The sequence below is a fragment of the Emydura macquarii genome, unplaced genomic scaffold (assembly GCF_026122565.2).
Source record: "Emydura macquarii macquarii isolate MOO-44397 ecotype Brisbane River unplaced genomic scaffold, CSIRO-AGI_Emac_v2 contig_3164, whole genome shotgun sequence".
In the NCBI taxonomy this organism is placed as follows: domain Eukaryota; kingdom Metazoa; phylum Chordata; order Testudines; family Chelidae; genus Emydura; species Emydura macquarii.
This window is the reverse complement of record NW_027133301.1, coordinates 32,787-43,021: the sequence shown is the minus strand read 5'-3', so window position 1 is coordinate 43,021 and position 10,235 is coordinate 32,787. Positions and strand designations below refer to the sequence as shown.

The 10,235-nt window shown below is 50.3% G+C and overlaps 1 protein-coding gene across 1 annotated transcript; it reads left to right on the top strand.

Moving 5' to 3' along the window:
• The first annotated feature begins 339 nt into the window (after positions 1-339).
• On the top strand, positions 340-2,381 carry LOC137142124 (E3 ubiquitin-protein ligase TRIM15-like). The gene is made up of 3 exons (XM_067531354.1): positions 340-630; positions 942-964; positions 1,833-2,381. Exons 1-3 carry the CDS (start codon positions 340-342, stop codon positions 2,038-2,040), a joined length of 522 nt encoding a protein of 173 aa, XP_067387455.1. The 3' UTR covers positions 2,041-2,381.
• Positions 2,382-10,235: the final 7,854 nt, after the last annotated feature.

Here is a 10,235-nt window from a genome sequence, read left to right as displayed (position 1 = left end):
TAGCCCTTGTGGCTTTCACACAAATTCTCACAAAGTGAACTGAATGTCACCCGTGCAGCACTATCAGCTGCATCTTCAGTCATTTCTTGCCCTATTTAATCATTTGAATCTTTTTTATGCCCTGACATCTCTGTGACAGTGCAGTGCAAATTCCTGCCTCCTACTACTCTGGAATTGAATTCCCAGAGACCACTGATAACACATATTCTAACCATGGCAGATGTGGAAATATCCCTTTAAGAGATAATGGGGCCAAAGGAAAGTAATGACAGAGTAGAGTCAAGTGTCAGAAATCTTAAGGTTGCAAAGAAATACCTCTTCCTGCACACACAGCGCTCCATGATAGGACCCCAGGCTCCATCCATGTCTCTGACCACCCCTTTCCTTATTTTTACACAGAAAAAAATTGAAACTGAGAGGCAGAAGACTGTGTCTGAATTTCAGCAACTGCGGCAGTTCCTGCAGAAACAAGAACAACTCCTCCTGGCCCAGATAGAGAAGCTGGAAAAGGAGATTGTGAAGAGACAAAATGAAAATGTCCCTAAATTCTCTGAAGAGATTTCCCGTCTCAGTGAGCTGATCAGTGAGTTGGAGGGGAAGTGTCAGAAGCCAGAGAGTGAATTCCTGCAGGTGAGACTGAGTTAGAAATACCCCAGATCCCAACACAGGGACAGGACAGCTCCTGAATCATGGCCACGGGAGTCCAGCAGTCAGAGATCTCAGTGTAACTCAGTGTGTGTGTTCCTGACAGGTGAATGACTATTATTCTTTTCAGAGTCAGAGGCACATTGATATTAGACATGGGAAAGCCCCATTAGCTCAGTAAATCCATGGCCCTGGGGCAGGGTGGGGCTTGTTTTCCTCATATTGCAATATGCCTTACCTTGGATCCCCGGTGTGTGTCAGGTGGGACTGAGATTATATTTATCTTTCCCTTCTAGGATATCAGAAGCACCTTGAGCAGGTACGTGGCTCCTTCCCCTCCCCCTCACATTTCACAATGCTGGGAAAAACCTTGGAAACCATGTTAGCACCACAGCTTTCCAAGGTCACACAGCAAAATGTGTGGGGAAGGTCACATGTTGGATACAAACCTCTCTGATCAACTTATCCTAAAGACTCCGGAATGATCAATTCAGTTGGAAAGATGAACCTAAAGTTTTACTAGAGAAGTCACATCGCTGGGGGACTGGCTGCCTCAGGATAGTGGGGCTGGAATATGGGCCTTTCACTGCTGGGTGCTGGTTACCATTCACCCCAGGGCAGCAGTGATCAAGAGTCTTTCCCAGCACAGGACTGTTTGGAGACCTGTGTGCAATGAGCTGGGGAGGGGGTGTTGGTGTGTCAGTCTAGTTCAGTGGCTCTCAGCCTACCATTGTGGGCCACGTATGCAGTTCTCTATATGTGATGTGGGCCGCATCCACACAACATATCTACTACCTGTATGGCCCTGAGGATGTCACATGGACTGCAGCTCTGTGCTGATTGGGCTGCAAGCAGCCCGCAGACCACAGGTTGAGAACCACTGGCCTAGTTCCTAGTGAACAGGTTTCCGTAAGATGTAACATGGGAATCTTCTGTCCATCTCAGCATGGAGACATGAAGTGAAAAAAGCTGGTCCCCAGAGCTGGTCTCTCCAGGCCAGAGTTGAAGAATATCAATGGGTCCTTCAGAGGGAAGGTTTCACTGCCACAGCCTGTGCTGCACCTGCTCTGAAGCTGGGAGAAGCAGAGGAATTCTAGCTCCAGGCCCATTAGAGCAGCAACTTTCACCAACAACAAATTATAATGTGTCACTGAATGAAATATAAGAATGTGAAGTTTTCTCTTCAGGTGTGAGAAGGGGAAGTTCCAGCAGCCAATGCAGATTTCTCCTGAACAAGAAAAGAGACTCAGTGATTTCTCCCAGAAAACTATAGCACTAATGGAGACTCTGAGGACATTCAAAGGTGCTGCAATGGGATCTCGGAGGGGAAATTGGGACGAGCCTCTGAGACTGTGGGAGAGGCGGGCTTTGGCCAAGTGGTTCATAATTAGATGACGTGTCTATTGAATGAAAGGTGGAAAGTAGAGAAATTGAGTAGGTGTACCAGGGGGCGAGGCGTCAGGACGTCTCACATTAATCCGTGAATTACAAAGACCACACCACTGAGGCCCAACTGTAGCAAAATGGCCTAATTTTGGGTCACTGATTTTCTCTCCCAACTACAGAACTTGCAAAGCCTTGGGGGGTGGGGGCATCACAGAAACAAGGGTGCTGCTCTGTCTGGATCTCAGCCCTTCCTCAGTCTGTGCCAAGGTCTGCATGGGCCTCTGCAGCCACTGACTGGGAGAGTCACAAACTGCCCCCCTCTATCCCTTTGCCAATTCAGGGTGAATATGGCCATTGAGTTAACCCTCCCCCAAATCATATCTCCACACTTATAAAATCAGTTATTATGTGTGTTTCAGTCTATGGAGCACGAGGGCCCTGTTGTGCTGAGATCTGCAGAGATGCTGGGTAAACAGACCTAAGGGGCTTACAATGAAGAGCCCTGACCCTGCAAACTATTAACATCCCTTTAATGTCAAAGGGACCAAAGTGTGGAAAGTTCTATTCACACTAATGTCTTTGCAGGATCTGGGTCTAGGGTCTGACAAAATGCAAGAGGTGATTGATACAAACTAGCTGAGGTCTGGAGACGGGTAAGCGATAATGAGGGGAAAGTGAATTTGTTTTACAGATTGTATCTCCTAGTGTGGTTGTAAGATCTAATGGCTGTTGGTTCCATTGCTGTGAGATGCCTGAATGAAAGAGGAAAACAAGGTTTCAGTTTAGTTTCTATTTCTATTAAAAACCTGGGCATGTCTCTGTCCCTTTCTGTCTCTTTCTCTGTCAGAATTAAAACGAAGCTGGGTCAGTTAAGAGTAGGAACATCATTATAAATCTGATGGAAATCTCATCTCTTTTCTCCTTTCCCCCTCCAGACACTCTGCCATCTGAACTGGAGAGAAAAGGAGGGGAATCTCGAGGAGCACACACACAGGGTGAGATTGCAGGTGGAGTTATTTTTAATTTATGAGAAAATTCCACTTAAAACATTTTCATGAATTTGTAGATAAAGTTAAAACCAACCCAACCCCTGCCATGACAGACACAGCCCTAAAATTAAACACATGAAATGCTACCCCAGCCAATGCCACCTCCTGCTCTCTGCTCTTATATGGCTCTGTCCCAATGCTGCATCTTCCTCTCTGTTCCTGGCCTGGGAGTGGAGATTAGGAGATAGGTTGCCTCAGGGGTTTAAAGCTGGTACCTGCCTCCTCTGCTGCCTCCTCACTAAAAGCTTCTGACCCCTTCCTTGCTGTGTCTCTGCCGCTGGGAATGGAGCAGCCCCAGCAGGGGTAGCAGGGAGCTGAAACCTCAGCAAACAAATGAGAAACAAAGGAAGTGGCTTGGTCCCATTACAGGAGCTGCAGTGACAGCTCTGCTCAGCCTCAGGTGCCCAGCGCAGAGGCAGCTCCCTGGGATCCAGGCGTGTCCCAGCCAGAGCAGGGCAGCTGGGGAGTGTGAGAAATGGTCCCAGCCTCCCCCAGGGCTGAGCTCTGCCCCTAACGCTCTGATTCTCTCTCCCCAGTGAATGTGACTCTGGATCCAGACACGGCTCATCTAAACCTCGTCCTGTCTGCAGATGGGAAAAGTGTGAGATGGGCAGACACACGGCAGGATCTGCCCAACAACCCTGAGAGATTTGACACTGAGCGCTGTGTGCTGGGCTGTGAGGGATTCACCTCGGGGAGACATTGCTGGGAGGTGGAGGTGGGGGATGGGCAACACTGGGCTGTGGGGGTGGCCAGGGAGTCTGTGAGGAGGAAGGGATGGATCAGCCATTACCCTGAGTGGGGGATCTGGGCTGTGGAGCAATGGCTGGGTCAGTTCCAGGCTCTCACCTCCCCTGAGACCCCCCTGCTCCCAAGCCGGGTCCCCAGCAGGATCCGGGTGTGTCTGGACTGTGACCGGGGGCAGGTGACATTTTTCGATGCTGGTGACCAGGCCCCAATCTTCACTTTCCCGCCGGCCTCTGTCCCTGGGGGGAGAATCCGCCCCTGGCTCTGGGTGGGGGCAGGATCCCGGCTCAGACTGTGTCCCTAAGACACTGGGGACCCTCTCAAGCCTCACACTCCCTAGTCTGTATGACCCTGGAGGACTCCCATCTACCCAGTCCCAGGCCCTTCATCTCTATGATCCCTGGAAATTCCTTCCCCCTCCCAGCAGCACCAGGGATGGGAGGGGGAGGAGGGTGAAGAACCCCTGGAGCTGCAGGGGGAGCAGAGGGGCCCTGAGGGGCAGATGTGGGGCTGGGCACGGGCAGAATTAACAGCCGGGCTGGGGACAGGCAGACGTGGGAGTGGCCGGACCCAGCATTAATTAATGAGGGTTTGGGGGGTTGGGAGAAGCTGGAAGCTCCGCAGCGGCAGGGAGGGTTTTGTACAATCTGTGGGGTTAGATCTCACTGGGGCTCCCAGCCAGAGCTCCTGCCGCAGGGCCACAGTCACCTTCCTCTGTCGCTGCAGGGCTGGCACCACAGTAATTGTCACACACACACAGGGGATGGGCAGGGAGAGTTCAAAAATCACAGGATCAACCAGAATACAGTCTGTGTTGTTCTGAAACCTCATGTTTTGCAGGTTCAATTTAATGACTTTCCGTTTTGGTTCACGATTTTTAACCTCTGGGGTTGGCAACGCTGCAGAGCCCCTGGGGCTAGGGTGAGTTGAACCAGAGCAAATAGAGGAAACAAAAGGGAAAGATAAAGTAAAACAAAATAACCAGAGAGGCCTGGAGAAAGGGTGTAAAATAGCTATGAAAATAATGGGAGGAAAACACTCTGAAGAGGGGAACCAGTCAGAGGCAGTTAGAAGGGAAGGGATAAACTCAGGGAGAGAATGGAGAACGTCGGGGGAATGATCTGTGACTGTGACGGGGACCAGAGGAGAGTGGAAGAGACACAGAGAAACCAATAGGATGGGAAAGGAGTGTTAGAAAAATGGTGTGTAAAAATGAACAGTATGAAAGAAAAGGGACAGATTTATAAAAACATGCTGATGATGAGACTCTGACTCATAAATTGCCTTTGATGGCATTTTAGTGTCAAATTTTTTCCCCCAAAATCTTCGAGTCTCTTTTCATTGTTGTAGATATTGAAGCTGCTTCTCAGTTCCTTTTCACCATGCTGGGTATTTGTGGATTTAGGGTAAATAAAGCATCAAAGACAATTCTTGTTTGTTCTTTTTTAATTTTCCAGCTGCAATTATTGGGAGGCAGAGCTGTGGGATTTGCTTCTCTACTTGGTTGTGTCACACCCAGCACCAGCAGGGACTATACTGGCCTCTGCCTATGATGAGAGATTGTGTTTTACTGAGATACGTTGCTATCCAACCTGTGCTCTGTCTCTTGTGCTGTCTATAACCATGTAAATCAGGAATTCCTCAGCTGTGCTCTGTGGAGAGGTAGCTGAATACGTGGTGCTGACTCTCCTCTTTTTTCCCCAGAGACATTGAATTTATTCAAAGATATTTCATATATTTTTAGCTATGTTGTTCACATTTCTTCTGCCCATCAGGAATTGCTGTGGGTTGCAGGGAGGCGTTCATGGGATGGGACTGGCCCCCAGGGACAGTTTCTGGGGGTTTGTCTACACTGGGATGTAGGTTTCTCTCTCTCCTTGTACAGTCTGTGTGTAGACAAAGCAAGTGATGGTTTCACCTCAGTATAATTGGTCAAGAAGAATTCTGTGGGTTGGAGAGTGTTTGGCAGGAGGTTAAGGGTCACCTTGATTAGCTACACTGACGTGAAACCATCACTTGCCTCATCTCCAGTGGGATGGTATAATGAGATCATGACCTCATGTTTGCTTTTGCACTGAAAAAACCATAAATGTTGTGATGGAAGGATCCTAAATTTAAAATCCCCTGCTCTACCTTTTATTTACTTATCGCTGAGAAAACAGTTCTGGGCAGATCCTCAGCTGGTGTAAAGTTTCATTGCTCCACAGCACTGCTGGGATCTGCCCCAGCAAGTTTACAGGGCATTGAATGTCGCCTCTTCCCCAACACAACTACGAGAGCTAGAACTGCATAAGGAGGAGCTGTAACTTCAGAAGTTGTCCAGTGGTCATGGGGTGACCCACGTTATATTCTCTGTTTTTCAAGACTCTGTGTGGCCTCAGGCAAGTCACTTTATTTCTTTGGACATCAGCCCCCATCTGTGAAAAGGGGTGTGTAGGATGGTGGCACGGTCCAGCCAGCGGCATCACAACCCTTCCTCAGGCCAGACTCTGAGGAAGGCCACAGCGCTTTCACCAAGGGGAATTAGCTCCCTGCTTATGAGTCTGTAGCCCTGGTCCCCAGGTGGGCCAGGCTTCCCTGTCAGTCTGTAGCCCCCTGGACCTCACATAGGGCATGGCTGGTAAGGAGTCTGTGGCTCCCCGGCCTTCTAACAGGCGGGGTGGGCCAGTGGTCTATTGCCCCCGGCCCTCAAACAGGGCAGGGTGGTGGTGAGTAGTCTGGCGCCCCCAGTCCTCAAGTAGGAGGAGCCGGTACAGTCTACAGCCCCCAGCCCTCAAGCCGGGCAGGGCTGGCGAAGGAGTCAATAGCCCCCGGCCCTCAAGCAGGCAGGGCATGTAAGTAGGTTGCAGCCCCTGGCCCTCAAGAGGGCGGGGCAGGCACAGTGGTCTATAGCCACCAGCCTTATAGTCAGGTGGGACTGGCAAAGCTTGGCATCCTCTGGCCAACAGTGCAGAGGATGCCAAGCACTCCCAGGGTGGTTAGGGAAGCGGGGAGGGAGACGCAGGCCAACCCGACTCCACTGCGTCCTAGCCCAGGGCCCTACCAGTGGCAAAGCGTTTTGCCACCAAGTCGTCGGGGATCCAGCCGCAATGCGCTGACTGACTCAGTCACACACAGCCACTCTCTGGTCGACTGTCCCTAGGCTACTTCCTCCCACCCAATCCCCGGGTACCTGCATCCACGTAGCTCCCTTCAGGTGGCTGGGGGAGGCAGCGAGTGGGCGTCATGCGAGTCCTTCACTGTCGACTGGTGGCAGGTCCCAAAACTCCTTCGGGTCATCCATGGGTCATCCTCCCCAGGGGTTCCTCCGGTCCACATGGTTCAGTCCACGCGGCTGAGTCCTCCACATCAGGCAGCTCCTCCAGGTCAGGGCCCGCCTCGAGGGGTTTCTCCCACCCAGCAGGCTCGGGAGCAGGTAGCTCCCAGGGTCCAGCGGTCCTACTCAGTCACTCAGGCCCGGCAATTCAGGCAGGCTTTGGAGGCTCCGGTCGGCAGGGTGGTTATGCCCAAAAGCCGCAGGGCCTGGGTCCAACCTAGACCGTAGCCTCTGGGAAGACACGTCTGCCTTCGGCGGCAGCTTCCTCCTGACTGAATTGCTGGGCTGCCTTTTATACTTCCCTCCCTGGCCTTGGCTCCGCCCCTCTGCTTCCAGGTGGCTTGGCCTGCAGGGCCTGGTTCTGTGCAGAGGGGGTGTCGTGACTCTTTCTCGGGCCCAGGCTCTGAGGAAGGCCACAGTGCCTTGCTACAGGGTGAGAATGTTTCCCTATTTCACACGGCTGGTGTGAGGATAAATACATTGAAGATTTGTGTATCACTCAGCTCTTATGATCTTGGAGACCATAAAAGAACCTAACGGTGCTAGAGGTGAAACGCACACCCAGAGTTACCTCCTCTGCTGCACTCAGTTTGGGTCCAATCAGTTACTCAAGTTACCCACTAGCAGCAACTCTCAAGTTCCTTCTTCTGCCTTAGGCCAGTATTTTACAGTGGACAGCGCTCCTGAGAAGAGAAACCAGAACCCCAGCCCCCTCCCCACCACAACACAGCCATCAAGGCAATTCGACCAAACAGGAAGGACAAATATTTTTCTTTAGGTTAAAAATACCCAGTGGAAAAATTCATTACAAACAGAAAGCATCCCTGCTTAATTGGTATCCTTCAGTTCCTACAGGGAAAGGCTCCCTCGATGACATGGGAGGGAGAGGTGTCGGGGGAGGAGATGGGGATTGATGGTGAAAGGCAGGAAATTGATACAGAAACAAACTTCCCCCAAATTTCTCAAATGAGTTAAAAGTATCTTGAATTGTCCAAAATCCTGTGATGTTGGTCACACCCCCAGTGCCATCCAGCTGGGTGCCCAAGTCCATCCCTGGCACAGGCTGGGGGCAGTGCTGCGTGGGAGGGAGGAATAGGAAGCACAGGATGATGATGTGGGTGGGACCAGGCTGACAGAGTCCCAGCTAGGCTGGGTCAGTTCTCTGTGGGGCCCAGCTGGTTGGACCTCTGCCCAGCAGCACCACACAGGCTGGCTTGGCTCAGTGCTGGGATGGGGCACTCTGGGGGCAGGGCACAGACACACGCAGCTCAGACTGACATGGTGCTGAGGGGCAGATGTGGGGGCTGAGCAGGGGGCAGAATTAATAGTTGGGCTGGAGACAGGCAGATCTGGGGGTGGCTGGGACACAAAATTAGTTAAATACCATTTGGGGCTTCGGCGACAAGCTGGAAACTCTGCCTCGGCAGGAACATTTTGTAAATCTAGCCTGCTAGACACAAAAAAGCAAGGATTGAACAGACAGACGGGATTTATGGCTAACTACAACAAGCAGTAACCCACAAACGCCCCTCTTTTTGTCCTATGGCTGCAGTGCTGTTAACAGCCCCTCTACTGTGAGTGTTCCTGTCAAAGAGCTGTGAAAGCTGGTCTATCTCCCTAACACAAGTTGGCCCAATAAAAGAGATCACCTCCCCCACCTTGTCTGTCTATTAACTATATTCATGCAGTCAAGGCTTCCCTGCTGTTTCAAGGCTTGTTCAGGTGATGGTGGACCATTACATGGACCTCTAAAAACATTTCACTGGGATTGTCTTGGCCTGACCCCATCAATTCACTGCCCACGGGCAAAGCAAAGCGTAATAGGGATGTGATAGGACCTGAAAGCACAGCCTCCTTCCAGTTACTTTTCTACTTTCGCTTTCTATCTTGGTGAAGGCATTGGGAGTGACTGAGGGGCATATTTTCACTTCGGTGTCCAACAAAGAATGAAGACCATTTCGGCAGAAATAGGGAAGGAAAGACTGGGATTCAGCTCCTTGTCAGTCATTTTTTATTAAGAATTAATTTTGCAGCCTCATGACCAGGGCCAGATTAACCCATAGGCTAATAAGGGTATAGCCTTAGGCCCTCCTATTTGTAGGTCCTACTTGCGGCCCTCCATTCCATGCTGCAGTAACAGCTGAGCGACGGCAGCGGGGCCATCGGAAATATATTGCTTTGTACAAATTAATTCATCGAGATTATGAATTCAATTTATGGTGGTTGTGATTTTGTCTTTGTGGGCTAAGTAAGTGTTTATGGGCCCAAGGAAAATTGAACTTTGTAGACAGTAGGTCCACACTGGACAATAGAAGTCCTGTCAAAGAAAGGAGGACAGAAGTTGAAGGAGACCCAAGAAAGACAGCACAGACAAGATGTCGTGCTGAAAGGTACTCCTTCTTTCCTAACATTTTTTCCTTCTATTAAGTCCGGTGGGGAGGAAGTCCAGAAAAAATTCAGCCCAAATGGACTTGCTGCATCTGATGAAAAGGGGCAGTCCTCTGTGCCTTCTCTAGCTGCAGTCTCATTCCAGTCCTCTGAAGACTTTCCCAGTGACAGTCATATAAAAATATCCTTCACCACCGATCCAGGCGAGTAGGACATGACTTCTCAAGCTCTCAGTGTATATTGGACTGAGAAGGGCAAACAGAATTGCCAGAATGTAGAGGCTGACTTTCATTGACGAAGCGAGAGTACACCAATCAGAATCGTTATCTGACCAAATCAACATTTGAATAGTGAAGCCTAACAAACAGCTGGGCCAGTGAGAATGGCTCGTCTATTCGCCTTGTAAGAAAGTGTGCTGTTTTTATTGCCGCTTGTTTTCTGATACCAAAAAGTGGGAATGTTCAGCGAAGGCTTCCATGATTGGAAGAATACTGCATACATTACCGATCGTGCACTGAGTGAGCAGCATACATGGTCAGTTAGCAACTACCCTGCCCGAAAGAAAGTTAGTGGCAGAATTGATACCCCACTGGAAAACCAGTGTTTGGAAGCTCCTGCTCATTGGAAGAACATTCTCAGGCGCATAGTTGGAACCATAATTTTTCTTGCTGAGCCTGGTCTGCCATTCCGTGGCTCAGATACGA

Bases quoted from the DNA above. Each gene is read 5' to 3' on its own strand.
- LOC137142124 (XM_067531354.1), top strand. From the start codon at position 340: ATGATAGGACCCCAGGCTCCATCCATGTCTCTGACCACCCCTTTCCTT. The intron at 631-941 runs GTGAGACTGAGT...TTTCCCTTCTAG, and splicing joins CAGAGAGTGAATTCCTGCAG to GATATCAGAAGCACCTTGAG. The intron at 965-1,832 runs GTACGTGGCTCC...TTTTCTCTTCAG, and splicing joins ATCAGAAGCACCTTGAGCAG to GTGTGAGAAGGGGAAGTTCC.